Source organism: Puma concolor, chromosome C1, assembly GCF_028749965.1.
Source record: "Puma concolor isolate L17-30 chromosome C1, mPumCon1.1.hap2, whole genome shotgun sequence".
Classification (NCBI taxonomy): Eukaryota; Metazoa; Chordata; class Mammalia; order Carnivora; family Felidae; genus Puma; species Puma concolor.
In genome coordinates, this window is record NC_141674.1 from 189843225 (window position 1) to 189861084 (window position 17860).

At 35.6% G+C, this 17860-nt stretch overlaps 1 protein-coding gene across 1 annotated transcript in view; it reads left to right on the top strand.

Moving 5' to 3' along the window:
- Positions 1-17860, top strand: part of BMPR2 (bone morphogenetic protein receptor type 2) — a 203418-nt gene that overhangs the window by 150793 nt on the left and 34765 nt on the right. Inside the window, exons 4-9 of the mRNA XM_025934626.2 lie at positions 7787-7897; positions 8929-9020; positions 10863-11093; positions 11837-11951; positions 16219-16379; positions 17614-17761. Of these exons, the coding sequence (XP_025790411.1) occupies positions 7787-7897; positions 8929-9020; positions 10863-11093; positions 11837-11951; positions 16219-16379; positions 17614-17761 (858 nt within the window). The remainder of the gene's footprint in view (positions 1-7786; positions 7898-8928; positions 9021-10862; positions 11094-11836; positions 11952-16218; positions 16380-17613; positions 17762-17860) is intronic.

Below are 17860 nucleotides of genomic sequence, written 5' to 3' on the forward strand. Positions count from 1 at the left end.
AACAAAAATTTTTTTAATGTTTATTTTTGAGAGAGAGGCACACACATAGAGAGTGAGAACCGGGGAGAGGCAGAGAGAGAAAAACAGAATCTGAAGCAGGCTCCAGGCTCCAAACTGTCAGCACAGAGCCTGATGTGGGGCTCGAACTCATGAGCTGTGAGATCATGACCTGAGCTGAAATCGGATACTTAACCAACTGAGTCACCCAGGCAACCCCCCCCCCCCAATTATGTTTTTAATGGCACTTAAGAAAGAATGTGTGTTGAGTTATTATATTGCCTACCGAAAACTAACGTAATGTTAGAAGTAAATTATATCTAAATTAAAAAAAAAAGTGTATGGAAAACAGAATATAGATGTTAGATTCAAAAAGAGACTCAGAAAAATCAGACTCTGTGAAAAGGTATTAGGGATACCTAAGCCAGTTTGTTTTTATTGTCTTTTTAAAGTTCACATAAACTGATTTTTTTTTATAAACTGATTTTGAAAAGTCTATGACTCACCTGCCCTTCCTCTCCAGAAAAAGAAAAAAAAAAGAAAAAGAAAAATCTATGACTAGATAATCTTAAGGAGTCATTTCAATAAATAAAAAATATATATTCAAGGTTATAAGTCATAGTTTGAGTTATAGTTTAAGCAGCATAATTTTTAGTATTCTTTTCTCTAAATAAAAAAAACTATGTAAGTACCATATGGTTAACATTTGTAGTGTGTTCAAGATATTGCTCTTCTTCATAGGTTGTGAAACGGTTCTGTTGCTTAAATCAGTGACAAAAAGTTTTTTTAATGGGAATATTTCTGGAAACCTTACTATTTATATTATTATTACATAATTGTATCCTTTTTCCAGAAATTTTTGTAATGCTAAAATTACTATCTAGTAACAAGAAAAATAGACTAGGAAAATTATTCCTATTTTGTAATAAAAGTTTGATAGAATTAAAATATACATCACTTTAGCAATATACAGTGTTTTCATAATGTAGTTAAAAATAAGAATATCTAAGGGTACCTGCCTGGATGGCTCAGTTGGTTAAGCATCCAAATTCAGCCTAGGTCATGATTTCACAGTTCATGAGTTCGAGCCATGTGTCCAGCTCTGTGCTGACAGTGTGGAGCCTGGAGTCTGCTTGGGATTCTGTGTCTCCCTCTCTCTGCCCCTCCCGCCGCTCTCACTCTGTCTCTCTCTCTCTCTCTCTCTCACTCTAAAAAAAAATAAACATTTTTTAAAAAGTATATGGGGCGCCTGGGTGGCGCAGTCGGTTAAGCGTCCGACTTCAGCCAGGTCACGATCTCACGGTCCGTGAGTTCGAGCCCCGCGTCAGGCCCTGGGCTGATGGCTCGGAGCCTGGAGCCTGTTTCCGATTCTGTGTCTCCCTCTCTCTCTGCCCCTCCCCCGTTCATGCTCTGTCTCTCTCTGTCCCAAAAATAAATAAAAAACGTTGAAAAAAAAAAAAAGTATAAAAACAAGAATATCTAACCTAGAAGGCCAAATCTTAATGTTCTATCTTTAATAATTTTCACTTGTGTTAAACAGTCTATACTTTTTTAATATACAATGTTATTTTAGAATAGAGAATGTATGCTTTGTTACATTTTAAATTTCAGTTTGTAATGTCACATAAACTAACGAACATTAAGTTTTAAATTCTTAAAATTTTAAAGTGTCAACATATTTCAGAAATTAAAAATAGGCTTTTTAGGGGTGTTTGGGTGACTCACCTAGTTAAGTGAGTGACTTGATTTTCGCTCAGGTCATGATCTCACATTGTGTGATTGAGCCCTGCCTGGGGTTCTGGGCTCTGAACTGAGCATGGAGACTGCTTGGGATATTCTCTCACCCATTCTTTCTCTCTCTCCCTCCCTCTCTGCCCTTCCCCTGCTCTCATGTGGCCTCTCAAAATAAATAAATAAACTTAAAAATTTTTTAAAGACTTTTAAAATAAAACTAGATTTCTCATGACTTCTTATTCCTGATTGAATTTAAAATACACTTTTCATATAAGTAGTGTACTTCAATTCTTTGGGGAATTACAACATTGGCTGTTCATTTGCAGAGATGGTTTTTCCATAATGTCACATTACTATTATAATTTTCAATATTTTATTATTATTTTCTTATATATATATATTATTTCTTATATAGACTTAGAGAATCTTTTTTATTAACTCATGTATTTGAATTACACAAGAAAATTAAAACCCATTTTAAAATGCAGCCTTTCTAATTTGAAAATACCAAAACTTTGTTTCATAATAGACTTGTGAATTTTTTTGATCCAGGTAAAGAGCAGCCTCACTATATGAAAAATATAAGTGTATTTTGTCTGTCACATTGGTGGTAAAATTTGGGGCGGGTTTTTTTTTTTTTTTAATGTTTACTGAATGAAATTGGATTTAATTGTGTATAACCGTTTTTTTGTTTGTTTTTAGATAATAAATCCTAGTGATTTCCTAAGCTTCCACCTTAGGAAGCTAGAAAAAGAGCAAATTAAATCCCAAATAAGCAGAATAAAAGATTAGAAACAATTAAATTGAGAACAAAAAGTTCATAGAGAAAAAAATCAACCATACCAAAAACTGTTTTTTTTGAAAAGAACAAAAAGATTGATAAATATCTAACCAAGCTACTAAGAAAAAAAAGAGAAATAAGTTGCTAATAATCAAGAATGAAAGAAAGGTCATCACTGCAAATCACATGAGTATTAGAAGGATAATAAAAGAATATTATGAACAACTCTTTGCCCACAAGGTTGGTAACTAATGCCTTGAACATACACATCTACCAAAATTCAGAGAGAAATATAGGCATTATCTATTAAAGAAACTCAACCAATAATCAATAACCTTCTAAAACAGAAAGCACTCGGCTCAGGTGGTTTCACTGTTGAATTCTAGCAAACATTTAAAGAAGAAATGATACCTAAGTGCCTGGTGGCTCAGTCAGTTCAACATTCGGACTCTTGATTTCTGCTCAGGTCCTGATCTCACAGTTTGTGAGTTCGAGCCCCACATCGGGCTCTGTGCTAACAGTGTAGAGCCTGCTTGGGATTCTCTCTCTCTTCCCCTCTCTCTGCCCCTCCCCTGCTCATGCTTGTGCTCTCTCCCTCTCAAAAATAAATAAATAAAAATTTAAAAAAATAATAAAGAAGAAATGATACCAATTCTCTAAATCACTTTCAGAAAATAGAAGCAGAGGGAACACTTCCTAATTCATTCTGTGAAGCCAGCATTACCCTCATACCAAGACAATGAAAAGACCAGCCATACTAGGATAGAATATTGGCAAAACACATATCAAAGATTTGTGTCCTAAAATATGCAAAGAACTGTTAACAATAGGAAAACAGGGTGCCTGTGTGGCTCAGTCCTTAAGCATTTGACTTCGTCTCAGGTCATCATCTCAAGGTTTGTGAGTTCGAGTTCCACATCTGATGAGCTCATGCCCTGTTTTGGGTGAACTTGAGCCCTGCTCTGGGTGAGCACAAGCTCCATTCCGGGTGAATGTGAACCTCACTTTTCTCTCTCTCTCTCTTTCTCTGTCTCCCCCTCTCTCCCTCTCTTTCTCTTTCCCTTTCCCTCTCTCTCCTTCTCCTTCTCTCTCTCCTTCTCCCTCTCCTTCTCTCTCTCCTTCTCCCTCTCCTTCTCTCTCTCTCCATCTCCATCTCTCTCTCTCCCTCCATTTCCCTCTCTCTGCCCTTGGTGGGATTCTCTGTCTCTCCCTCTCTCTCTTTGCCCCTTGCTCACTAGCGCTCTCTCTCTCAAAAATAGTGTCACATCCCTTCCACCTTCATTGTAAAAGACAGTATTACAGGAGAAAAACAAATAGAAGTTTAACATATAAACTTCCTGCATACATGAGAGATTCCCAGGAAAATTGAGTAAATCTCTGAAGTAGCCCAAGTAACCAGGGTAAATACTGTCTCCAGCTAAGCCAAAAGAAAATGGGGAAGGGGGAGTGGGTTAAGGAAAGACCAGTAACGGATTGTTACTAGGAAAAGCACAGTAAACAAGTGTATGGTTGTTATGTAGATTTAAGTCCTTGTCATCTCTACTGATAAAAGTTTCAAGAGTTTTAGGGGCGCCTGGGTGGCTCAGTCGGTTAAGCAGCCGACTTCGGCTCAGGTCATGATCTCACGGTCCATGAGTTCGAGCCCTGCATTGGGCTCTGTGCTGACAGCTCAGAGCCTGGAGCCTGTTTCAGATTCTGTGTCTCCCTCTCTCTGACCCTCCCCCGTTCATGCTCTGTCTCTCTCTGTCTCAAAAATAAATAAACATTAAAAAAAAAATTTTTTTTAAAGTTTCAAGAGTTTTAGTCATTTTCGTCTTCCTAGTACCGAGACGGAGACAACTTACAAATGGAGATTTTCCTCACAAATGTAAATGCCTTTTATAAAAGGGTAACTTCTACTTGGTTTTCAGAGCTGCGTCTGTGTCTGGTGTTCCTTTTTTCTCTTAATTTTATTTTCAGTGTTTATTTATTTTTAAGAGAGAGAGCACAAGCAGGGAAGGGGCAGAGAGAGAGGGAGACAGAATTGGAAGCAGGCTCCAGGCCCTGAGCTGTCAGTACAGAGCCCTACACGGGGCTCAATCTCACGAACCGGGAGATCATGACCTGAGCTGGAGTCAGATGCTTAACCGACTGAGCTACCCAGTTGCCTCTGTGTCTGGTGTTTCTTAAAAATAACCAGCTCAAGATAGTCCTTATGCCAAAGAGGCATATTATGAGGTATTATATTCTGCCACCCTCACAGCCACAATAAAACAGAATAGACTGTGTGGCTTAAACAACAGAAATCTATTTTCTCACAGTTCTAGTGGCCAGAAGTCCAAGATTAGGGTGCCAGCCTGGTTGGATTGTGTTAAGAACTCTCTGGCTTGTGGATAGCTACCTTCTCACCGTTTCCTCACATGGCAGAGAGAGAAAGTCCTCTGACATCTCTTCTTATAAGGGCACTAGTCCTATCATGAAGGCCCCACTCCCGTGGCTCATCTAAACCTAATCCCAAAGGTCCCATCTCCAAAACCCATCACATTGTGTGTTAAGTCTTCACCATATGAATTTTAAGAGAACACAGTTCAGTCTGTAATACATTTTGTTTATTCATTCATCGGTTTATTAACATTCATGTTGTTTCCACTTTGGGCTATTATGATTAGTGTGCCATGAGCATTCCTGTAGAAGTTTTTGTTTGAACACTTGTTTTCAGTTCTTTTGGGTATATGCCTATGAGGGGAATTGCTAGGTCTTATGGTAATTCTATGTCTAACTTTTTGAAGAACTTCCAGAATGTTTTCTACTGCAGCTACACTATTTACATTCCCACCAGCAATGTACAAGAGTTCTAATTTCTCCATATTCTTGCCAACACTTTTTATTTTGTTTTTTTTTTAATTATGGCCATCCTAGTATATGAGAAGTGATATCTGATTGTAAAATGAGTTTTTATATGTAGCTTTCTCCCTATAATTTATTCTATAGAAGAAGGTACAATTATCATTATGTTAAATGATAAGTATGTAAATATACTGCAGATTAAAAAAATTTTTTAATGTTTATTTATTTTTGGGAGAGAGACAGAGACAGAGACAGAGTGTGAGCAGGGGAGATGCAGAAAGAGAAAGGGAGACACAGAATCCAAAGCAGGCTCCAGGCTCTGAGCTTTTAGCACAGAGCCCAACGCGGGGCTCAAACCCAGGAACCACGAGATCATGACCTGAGCCAAAGTCAACGCTTAACCGACTGAGCCACCCAGGCGCCCCAAATATACTGCAGATTAAATGATTGTTACATATATTGATGAGTGCTGAGAAATACATAGAACTTTTGAATCATTATATTGTGTACACCTCAAACTAATATTAACACCGTATGTTATACTTGAATAAACAAATAAATAAAAATTAAAAATAATAAAGTGACTCTGGGTTTAGGTACAAGCCTGGAGTTTGACTTGCTAAATGAGTAAGTGTTATAGTGCACCAGAAGATTCTTCTATAGAGATATTGTTTTGACATTGTAATATTCAGTTGTGTTTAATTTGACACAAATACATTCCTTTAGAACAGGAATGCACATTGGAGGAACTCTTTGTTATAGAAGCTTCTGACTTTGCCAGAGGCTTCTAGTTTGATACAACACATAATTATAATGTCCGAAGTGAGAAAGATTTAAAATAACATATGCTTGAATTTGAATGTAAAGAATTATTATTATTTTTTTAATGTTTATTTATTTTTGAGAGACAGAGAGAAACAGAGCATGAGCAGGGCAGGGGCAGAGAGAGGCGGGGGGAGACACAGAATCTGAAGCAGGTTTCAGTCTCTGAGCTGTCAGCACAGAGCCCGACACAGGGCTGGAACTCATGAGCCATGAGATCATGACCCAAGCCAAAGTCAGATGCCCAACCGACTGAGCTACCCAGGCGCCCCTTGAATGTAAAGAATTATTAAATAATGATGTTATCAGTCATCAAGCCTACCCTCTGGTCATTATTACCAAACAGTGAATACCTTCAATTAAAAAAAATATATGAACAGCTATTTCATAGGGTAACTCATTCCATTTTAGACAGCTCTATTTATCAGCCATAAATTCTTGTGCATACTGAGTTAAAAACTGCTGTCCTTGAACACACACTGATTGGATCTTATGTTCTCGCTAGCTGTTAAGTCCTTTTTTCCACATAAAGACAATTATTTATCTTCTCTAGTGTTTTTCTTGTTCCACACCAGACACTTCAGTTCTTTCTACCCATCACAATTTAGAGTTCTTCACTATTCTCTTCTGAATGTGCTCCAGTTTGTGGAAATCCATCCTAAAGTGTGTTTCATCTGGTCCACAGAATGGAACTAACACATAGTATAGTGTACATGCTTGTAATGGCCCTGTAGTTTAGATATGTGTGTTCCCTATCTGCAGGTGAATAACCTTTGGCTCAGACAGGTGAAGAAATTTTCCCAAGGTCATGCAATAAGTGGAAGAACTGAGTTGTTTTTTTTTTTTTTCAACGTTTATTTATTTTTGGGACAGAGAGAGACAGAGCATGAACGGGGGAGGGGCAGAGAGAGAGGGAGACACAGAATCGGAAACAGGCTCCAGGCTCTGAGCCATCAGCCCAGAGCCCGACGCGGGGCTCAAACTCACGGACCGTGAGATCGTGACCTGGCTGAAGTCGGACGCTTAACCGACTGCGCCACCCAGGCGCCCCGGAAGAACTGAGTTTTAAGCCCACTTCAGATTTCATTGCCTGTAAAGCCATGTTCTTTTCGTTAATAATCATAATATCAATATTGATAAACTACCATTTGTTGCATAAATAATATATACTCAACATGGTACTAAGTACTTAGACTCCCATCTAAGCCTCACAGAAGACTTTTGAGGTAGAGAGTACTGACTTTATAAATGAGAAAATTAAAGATCAGAAAAGGCAAATAATTTGCCAAATTCCACTAAGAGTGGCATAGTCAGGATTTAGAACCAAATGTGATTCCAAAGACTGTTCTCTTAATATTGTTTTATTCTGCCTATGCTGTTCTATGATGTAGTTGATATTCATTAATTAGCACAGCCAACAGGTGTTTCAGTGTTGTAAATCTATAAGATCATTTGTATGATTAAAAACACATAATTTGTGATCATCACAAATTTATTATTTTTCTTTAATTTCCTTTGATGCAAAAACATTGCTGATTGACTATATATTGATATAGCCTTTCTGTCAGTTCTTAACAAAATGATAAAATAAGAAATAACTGTGTTTTAAAATTTGTCTTCTTTTAGGTCCACCTCATTCATTTAACCGAGATGAGACAATAATCATTGCTTTGGCATCAGTCTCTGTATTAGCTGTTTTGATAGTTGCCTTATGCTTTGGATACAGGATGCTGACAGGTAAAAGTATCTCCTTTTGTTCTTTTGTATCAAATATACCATTTAGTCAGAATCAGTTTTTTCCTTTTTGAAGTTTCTATGCTAAAAAAAAAACTCTGTGCTACAGTACGTCCCATCCTCTCTTCGCAAACTTTTTTTCTTAGTTTTTATGAAAAGTTACAAGCATATACAAAATATCTATCACCCAACTTCAATGATTATTACATCTATATATCATCCATAGCCCCACTCACCACACCCTTCATGGTACTGGGTATTTTGAAGTAAATTGCATATGTCATTTATCTGTGAAAACTTTAGTATTATCTCTGAAATATAAGGACTTAAAGTATATGTAACCACAATACTATTTTCACACCAATAAATAAATAAATAAATTATTTTTATTCAGTATCATCTTCAGTATCATCAACTGTCCAGTCAGTTCTTTTTTTTTAATATTTATTTTAATGTTTATTTATTTTTGAGAAAGAGAGAGAGACAGAGCACAAGGAGGGGAGGGGCAGAGAGAGAAGGAGACACAGAATCTGAAGCAGACTCCAGGCTCTGAGCTGTCAACACAGAGCCTGACGTGGGGCTTGAACTCACAAGCTGTGAGATCATGACCTGAGCTGAATGAAGCTGGACGCCCAACTGAATGAGCCACTCAAGCACCCCAATTGTCCAGTCAGTGCTAATAAATTTTAGGTTTAATGAGCTTTTTAGAAAATCAGTACCCATTCATTCATTTGAATCACTTTTTTTAAGTTATTAAAACCTTCTTTAATGTTTCTGCAATATTTCTTCGAATTTTAAATTAGGTCTGTTACTAGAACTATCTCCCAAAATTCAGCTTTAATGTTATTATTCATCATTCATCTTCATTTATAGATAATTCTTAGTTTAGTAAATAGTTTTACTCTTGGTGACATTGGGCATAAATCTTGCTGCCTGCCTTCTGTAGTTCTTCTTTTTTAGCAATTATAAGAAAAAGTGTAATAAAGATTTTAAGAGAACCGTACATTAGCAACTTCTTTTTCCTATTGTTATAGGAGACCGTAAACAAGGTCTTCACAGTATGAACATGATGGAGGCAGCAGCATCAGAACCCTCTCTTGACCTAGATAATCTGAAACTGTTGGAGGTAAGATTGTAGAACATATGGACTGTTCTTTCTGCTCTCATAGTATATCTAAGACAGTAACTTCATTCACTCACTGCATCATTCATCCATTTATTCTTTGAGCATTTATTAATTATCAGTTTGGTACCAAGGCCTATTTCAGGCACTGAGAATATAGGTAAAAACTACAGAGAGCCGCCTTGAGACTTGTATTCTAGTGGGAAAGAGTCTACAAAGAGGTGAAACAAATAAATGTATATTACTTCTATTAGTAGTAAGTGCTATAGAGAAAAATAAAACAGTTAAAAAGAAAAAGATGGAAAGCGGTTTAGTAAAGAAAGTATATTTAGAAAGGAGACAGAAAGTGTATTTAGAAAGGAGATGATCTTTGAGTATAGACTGCAATAGTGTATAGGAATAAAGACATGTGAAATTCTGAGAAGAATGTGCCATTCAAGCAACCCACGGTATATGCCAAATAAATATTCCTTGTTTGTGCATATATTGCATATTTTTATAGGTATATACAACTGTTATATGGTAATATCTCAGAACCTATGTTATAGTCTTACCATGATGAATGTTTTTATGATTATTATTAGAATAAATAAACTATGATCCCCATACTAGAGACTGTTAAATAATAGATATGGTAGATTTAGTTATATAAAACATTTTAGGAACCTTCTGTTTGGGAGAAAAATACAATAAACAAAGTTAAAATATTCAAAAAAGCATTTCAACATATAAAGTAGAATTGTTAAAGAGCTAGTATAAATCAATATAGAAGCAACAATCCATAAAAATTGGACCAAAAAGATGAAGTGTCAATTCATAAAAGAATTAAAGGTAGCTTTTGAATGCATAATAAGATGACCAATTTACTAAATTGGAAAAAAAAATACTAGTTAAAACCACAGGATTTTATCCTGGACTGAGTAAAATACTCCCAAACATTGCTGATTTAACTATATATTGATACAGCCTTTCTAAAAGGCAGTCTGTTTATTAAGTAATTAACCTAGAAATAGTTAAATATGACAAAAATATTAAATAAATGATGGTAAATCCTTAACCTGTTTCAGTAAAGTAAAATCCCCAGAAGCCAAAAATGAAGAGAATGGGTTGCATTTTGCTGATTTTATTTTTTTATTGTGTCCTGTATATTGTGAATGTTATATTGAGGAGACCTTGTGTTCTGGTAGGTTTTTCTAAAGTGTGTTTATTTCCATTATTTGTTTTAGTAGGCAGTTAACTTGGTTGGACGTACTGTGAACTCCTTGTCTCTTAGATGGAAGCTCAAATCTCACTGCAATTGTTTTATCTTTAGCTGGAATTGGTCTCAAGTATTCATTTCATTTCCCCCTCTCTCACTCTTCTTTGTGGGATTCTCCTCTCCCTTTCCAGCATTTTTGGTTGCCCTAAATTCTGTCCTCTGGCTCCTAGGGCCAGGAAGACTACAGATTTTCTATCGCAGTTCTAACTGCACTGTGCAGTGTTTGTGTCAGCCTGCTTTCAGGCTAAAAGCTATAAAAATGAGTAGTTCACCCTATGGCATTCCTTTCTTTTAAGTGTTGACTCCCCTCAGAATCTACTTCCTTTTGTTCATTCTCTAGCACTTTTAGATTTCTTTTTAAAATTTTGTTCAGAGTTCATAGTTGTTATCTATGGGAGGGCTGGGTCTGATAGGAGTTTCCTGAGCCATATGAGATGTAGAATTTATTAGTTTCTTGACAGTGGAGTAATTTAAACTATAAGCAATAGAGAACTGTGGTATACATTTGGATTTACACTTTTCTAGAAAATTGATTGTTCAGTTATGATATGAATTAATACCTTGCTTTCTTCAAAACAAATTTACAGCTGATTGGCCGGGGTCGATATGGAGCAGTATATAAAGGTTCCTTAGATGAACGTCCAGTTGCTGTAAAAGTGTTTTCCTTTGCAAACCGTCAGAATTTTATCAATGAGAAGAACATTTACAGAGTGCCTTTAATGGAACATGACAACATTGCTCGCTTTATAGTTGGAGATGAGAGAGTTACTGCAGATGGACGCATGGAATATTTGCTTGTGATGGAGTATTATCCCAATGTAAGTTCTTTATAAAAATTAAACTGACATTTATATTAGCTGTCAATCAGAATTTTAGGAGGACTACTGTTATGTAGAACATTGGTGGTTTGCAAACTGGTTAATAATGGTTTGCTGTGAGATAAGGATCTCACATCAGAATGTGAATCAACCAAGTCACTAGTTAACTTTTTAGTTCATCTGTCAGTCTGTCTGTCTGTCTCTCCCTCTCAGCAAGACTTTCTTGATGAAGGAAACAGTGTTTTGACTGACGTTCATTCTTGTGCAAGCTCTTTATCCCTGACTGGTAAATACTTTGTGGATGAGCACCTTGAATAGCACTGACACATACATATTTATGAAAGCTTTCTGTTTCATACTTGTAAAACATAACAATTTAATTTGTATTTGTACTGGTAAGAGATACAGTATAAAGAAAGAATGTAAAAGACTATGTTTTCTATCTTAATTTCAGAAACAAAAGAAACATTTAATATGAAATACTCACTTATACTTTTTAACATTGGAGAAAAAAATTAATAATTTTAAATTATCCTTTCCATCATCTTCTCCCCTCTCAATTCACAGAAATGTCTTACTGTTTTGAGATTTTGAAATGTCATAGTTCATTAAATCTCCATGGAATCCTAACCTACTTAAATACTTTGTCAGGCTACTGCTAATTTACCTCCTTATGTACAAGTAAATTAATTCCACTTTTTTTTTTTTTTTTTTTGTATTTGTGTATTTCTTCTTTTATATAGGGATCTCTCTGCAAGTATTTGAGTCTCCATACAAGTGATTGGGTCAGTTCTTGCCGCCTGGCTCATTCTGTGACTAGAGGTCTGGCTTATCTTCATACAGAATTGCCACGAGGAGGTAAGACAATGAGTAGAAGATGAATGACATTCATGTGGGGCAAAATTCACAAAGGGAAATTGTATTCATATCTTCAAACTAAGAGTATATTTTATATAATAGCAGATTTATTATTAGCCAGTTGTTTGAAGTATCTGGCTTGAGGAAATATATTTGAAATATAACAGGAAGAATAACAAAAAGAACTTCGAGACCCTGGAGAGGTCATGGATCCTATTGAGATTTTGAGTAAAGCTCTGAACACCTCTGTAAAGATACATGTATGGCAAACTTATAAAAATGTTCATTTGATTCTAGGGGTTCTCAGACCCGTTAAAGTCCATCAATGAACTTAGGTTGAGAAGCTCTTAGCTAGGCTGTAGTACATTTCCTTGCATTTATTTGCTTATTTAAATGAAATACAGCGCATTACCAATTCTTTAGTTTTAACATCATATGGATTTTTATTCTATATTTGACTGGTCTTTAGTATAAAACCTACACATATCTTTTTATAACTTAGTGTTTCTCTTAGCTAGGATTAGGTTTGGTCAGATCTGTCAGGGGGAAAAAATCACAGGCTTCAATAAGAATGAATTTTTTTTCTTTCTTATGTAAGAATTTAGAGAGAGTCTAAAATTGGTTTGGTGTAGCCTAAGCCTCCAGTAATAGTTCTCCTCCATTATTCGTTTTTTTTCCCATTATTCTTTACATATGGCTTACATTTTCAAGGTCACCTCATTGTCCATCATGCTATATTCTAATCAGTAAGGGAAAGGAAGGGAAGGTAGAAGGAATTGCCCCCTTCTGCCTCCAGAAGCTCTACTCTCATACGTATATTTTATTTTACAGAACTTAGTTCACACTTAACTACCACACTTAAATACAGTTGTTGGTGTTATTATTGTTGTTGTTTTTAAGCTGGCTGTGTTGGCTGTGTTGCTATATCAAATAATATTGGATTCTGTTACTGAGTAGAAGGAGGATAATGCATGCTGGGGAGTTGATCTTCGCCAGTGTTTCAGAACTGTGGTTTGTGTTCTTTGTCATAACTACAGTTTTCTTCAGCATCTGTGCACATTTTTGGTAGTTGTTCAAAACATCTTTTTAATACATTTACTTTCTCACTTTGTTTCAAAACATACATCACAGGCACATCTAAATTAGCTTTGTTGCAAAAATCAGTCTTAGTGCTTTCTCAAGCTCTCATCCCTTACGGATTTTCTTGTCGTACTACAGCCCAGAATATTGTTTTTTCAGTTTCTTTGACCCCTGTAGATAAGAGAATCTTTAATATATCAGTTTCTTAGATCTTTCTTCTATTGTATAATAGTGTGGGTCATCTTTTCTAGCTGCTGCTTCATATATAAAAAATTTCTCCTGAATAATTTATCACTTCATTTATCTTGACATCTTGCTTTTCCTGAATACAGAATTGACCAATGTTATCGCCTATGTCAGCAGTTTGATGCACTTATTCTGGTGCTTTAGGACACTAACCATTTGGACTATGCTTCCTTACTCTTAAGTGTTATTATAATTCACTTAAAAAGCTGGCTTAGCGCAGAACTTAAAATACCATCCTCATTCCCCTTTTCAAGACTTGCATGACTTAACAAGGTTTCAAAAAAATGAAAAGAATGATTGCCATCAAATAAGAGTTTTATTTAGATGTAGATGTTACTTTCAAATATTAGCTAATATCACTTAAACTAGTTAACCCCCCCTTTTTTTTAGTTAACCTTTTTTTTTTAAACTGAGTATATACATAGTATTGCAAAAAATAAATAAATACAATAGCTATTTTGGGGGTTTTGTGGGTTTTTTTTAGTATAGTAGCTATTTGAATTTATGCTTTTACCTAATATTTTAAAGGTATTGGAAATATACAGTATTATTTCAAAATATTTAAAGTGTTATTTCACTTTTTGTCAGAGAACACTATTTTTCATAGTATCTTCATTTTTTTTTAATTTCTTTTTCAACGTTTATTTATTTTTGAGAGACAGAGAGAGAGAGAGAGAACACGAGCAGAGGAAGGGCAGAGAGAGAGAAGGAGACACAGAATCCAAAGCAGGCTCCAGTCTCTGAGCTTTCAGCACAGAACCCGACACAGGGCTCAAACTCACAAACTGTGAGATCATGACCTGGGCTGAAGTTGGACACTTAACTGACTGAGCCACCCAGGCACACTCCCTACCCCACCCCCTACCCCCAGTATCTTCAAATGTAACTTTGCTGTTTGGCATAGAAATTTTATGGTAAGAAATAATACTATTATTATTTTATTTAGCTGTTTTTAGCTTCAGAATAAGGAGGAATTGAGCCTGCTTATTTATTTGTAACTGTCCTCCTTATGAATTTTTCCTGATAATGTCAGTGAAACTTATTACCATACTCCCCCCTCCCCCCGAATCTAACAAAGAAAGAACATATTATGGATCACTCAAATCTAACAGAAAATTACTGTTAACTATGTACATCCTTCTAAGTCCTTTGCTGTGTGTATGTGTCCACAGAGACTATTTTTTGTTCAGGTTTTATTTTTTAACACAATTAAAATAATAGTATGCCCTGCTTTTCTTTGAAATATTTGCCTAGTACAGTGCTACTGTCCAGGGCAAAATTATTGTATGTTCTCCTTTCTCTGCACTCCCTACCCCCAAATGAAAAGGATTAAAAGGAATACCGAGGAGAACTTTAAGGGGAAAAGTCTCTCAAAAGGGCAGTCTATAGTTCTACCCTTTACATTGGTAATGAAACCTATCTTGTTTCCTTTCTTCTCTTCCTTTCCCTTGTTTTCTTCTTTACCCCCTTCCTTCTTTGCTCCCCACCCCTCTTCTTTCATTATTTCATGTCTTTTTTTTTTTTTTTCTTATATAGTAGCAGAAGGTACTACCCTATTTTCTTCTCTGGCTGTATCATTGACTCATTGCCCATTCTCCCCATTATTTTTGCCTAATTTCCTTAAGTGTGAGATCTTTAAGTATTGATTTGGTATTAATATACAAAAATTTTCCAAATATAGAAACATTTTTATATCTCTATAAGTTTCTTATATAAATATCACCTTGAGATTATACTATACGTACTAGTATTGTGGTTTTATCCAGAATAAGAAATGCAACTCTTTTAGGGGCTGAGTGAGCCATGTTAGTACAACTTTGGAAGGCTAGACCAGGAGGTGAGAGGGGAGAAAATGAACAAGAAATCAACTCTTTTTTAACTACTATTTTTGTCTTCCAATTGTGACAGGAATCATTATCTTCTGTTTTTAGTTTCATTGTTGGTGAAATTATAGTCTGATATTCATTAATGAGAGTAATGAATGTAAATACTGAGCCTATTTGGGCCTAAATATAAATACTCAATAAAGTTATCATTGACTTTGTTCTGATTGCTCTGTTTCTTTGTATACCTAGAGACTTATTTTAAATTTCAGAAATTGTATAACAATGTTTTCAACTCAGGAGCTATAGTTTTGCTTAATATAATATTTATATAAGGTTTCCTTAAAGATAGGAAAGAAATATGTTTTTGGTGGGGCAGCTTAGGTTAGATACATTCTTTCAGTCAGCAAACATTTATTGTGTGCCAAGCCTTTTGAATTCAGGTAAAACATGTTCTCTTTCTACCTTCATGGAGCATACAGTCTAGTGATAAGTAATGTGAGTATAATAGTGCTCTGCTTCTCTGTAAAATCAGAAAACAGGTTTTCATATCTTGTGAGATACCAGCTCCTCTACTTATTCTCCAGGTCCTTTGTAAAACTTTTTCTAGTTTGATTTGAATAACTGAGGTGGGCTTAGAAACAGGGCTAACCCTGAGGGCAGAACTGGGATGTTCTGTCATAGGTTTGATCAGTGAAGCCATAGGAGAATAGTATAACATACAATATACAGATTTTGGAGGCATCTTGGCAAGTTGACTTTTTTTAGTTATTTATACTAAATATTTCTTTCTCTGTTGCCTCCTTTTGCTACCCTTAGAAAAAGGGAAAAAAAACAAGTATGTTTTAAAATTAGAAGCAATAGCATGTTGGCTATTAGTTGCAGCTAAATATTTAAAGCTTAATTACACATGCAACAGTAGTTTATGTTATAAAATATAGTGAAAATAGTGATGATTATGAGTTGAAACTGCTTTCTTGTGTCCCTTTCTGTTATTAGAAAATTAAATGGCAGAAAAATAATACAATCATCTATATTTTTGTAGTCCCTATTACCTGCATGTTTATGTCCAACAGTGCTATTTAAGCATTAATAAATATTTGAAATTATCTAAACAGATCATTATAAACCTGCGATTTCCCATCGAGATTTAAACAGCAGAAATGTCCTGGTGAAAAATGATGGAACCTGTGTTATTAGTGACTTTGGATTGTCCATGAGGCTAACTGGAAATAGACTGGTACGCCCAGGGGAAGAAGATAATGCAGCCATAAGTGAGGTGAGTGTATACAAAAGGTATCACTCTGATGTACTTCGAGAAGATAATGAAGCATTAAAAAAATCTATCCAGGACAGTTACCCTTATATGCTACCAATTACAGCATATTAGGAATTACAAAATTAAGACCTACAGAAGACCTTGCATAAAGTTTATCAGTTCTTTATGGAAATCACTGCTTGTTCCAACTCATTTTTTTTAAATGTTTATCTATCTATCTATCTATCTATCTATCTATCTATCTACTTATGTATTTACTTTGATAGAGAAAGAGAAAGCACAGGGGAGGGAGAGAGAGAATCCCAAGCAGGCTTTGTGCCATCTGCGCAGAGCCCTATGCATGGCTTAGTCTCATGAACTGTGAGGTCATGACCTGAGCCAAAATCAAGAGTTGGATGCGTAACAGACTGAGCCACCCAGGTGCCCCCCACAACTCATTTTTGAGAGGCACTGGGAGGAGGATTGTAGGAACTGTATTTTCTTTTTTAAGAACTGATTTTTGAAGCAGGAGTAAAATTTCTAAGTTTAAGACAGGACAGTCACCTTCTGATAATCACTGTTGAAATGTGGACCACATCCTTCCTGACCTTTTTCTCTACATCCCCATACACGTCTCTCTCTCCATGTGTATGTATTTTTTTAATTAAAAAAAATTTTTTTTAAATATTAAATTATGGGGGTGCCTGGGTGGCTTAGTGGTTGAGCATCCGACTTCAGCTCAGGTCATGATCCCATGGTTTGTGGGTTTGGCCCTCGCATCGGGCTCTGTGCTGACAGCTCACGGCCTGGAACCTGCTTCGGATTCTGTGTCTCCTTCTCTCTTTGCCCTCCCTTGCTCATACTTTGTCTGTGTCTCTCAAAAATAAATAAACATTAAAATATATATATATTAAATGACGTACATACTATTGTACTTTTTATATTATACTATTGTATTGCACTTTTCTCATTGTGTCTTGCAAACGTTTCTTCATTGACATACATAGGATAGTTTAGCTTATTCTTTCTGATTGATGAATAGTATTCAATAGAAAAGATTTACCACAGTTTATTCAAGAAGGGTGTTTTGTAGGTAAAAAATTAGGTATAGAAAGTTTCAGTGATATACATAAGGTCAAATAATGTGTCATTGACATATAGTTGACATGAAATTTATGTATAACTTCTGGTCTGATGTATGCATGTCAGAATATGCTACATTATGTTTCTGAAAAATGTCACTCTAATTTATCAGGTTGGCACAATCAGATATATGGCACCAGAAGTTCTAGAAGGAGCTGTGAACTTGAGGGACTGTGAATCAGCTTTGAAACAAGTAGACATGTATGCACTTGGACTCATTTATTGGGAGATATTTATGAGATGTACAGACCTCTTCCCAGGTAAGAGAATTGCTGTCAAAAATTGATACATGTTTTGAGTGAAGCAGTTCTATCATCTTTTTCGACTTTTAAATTGAGTCAACTTTTATGTTTTTACTT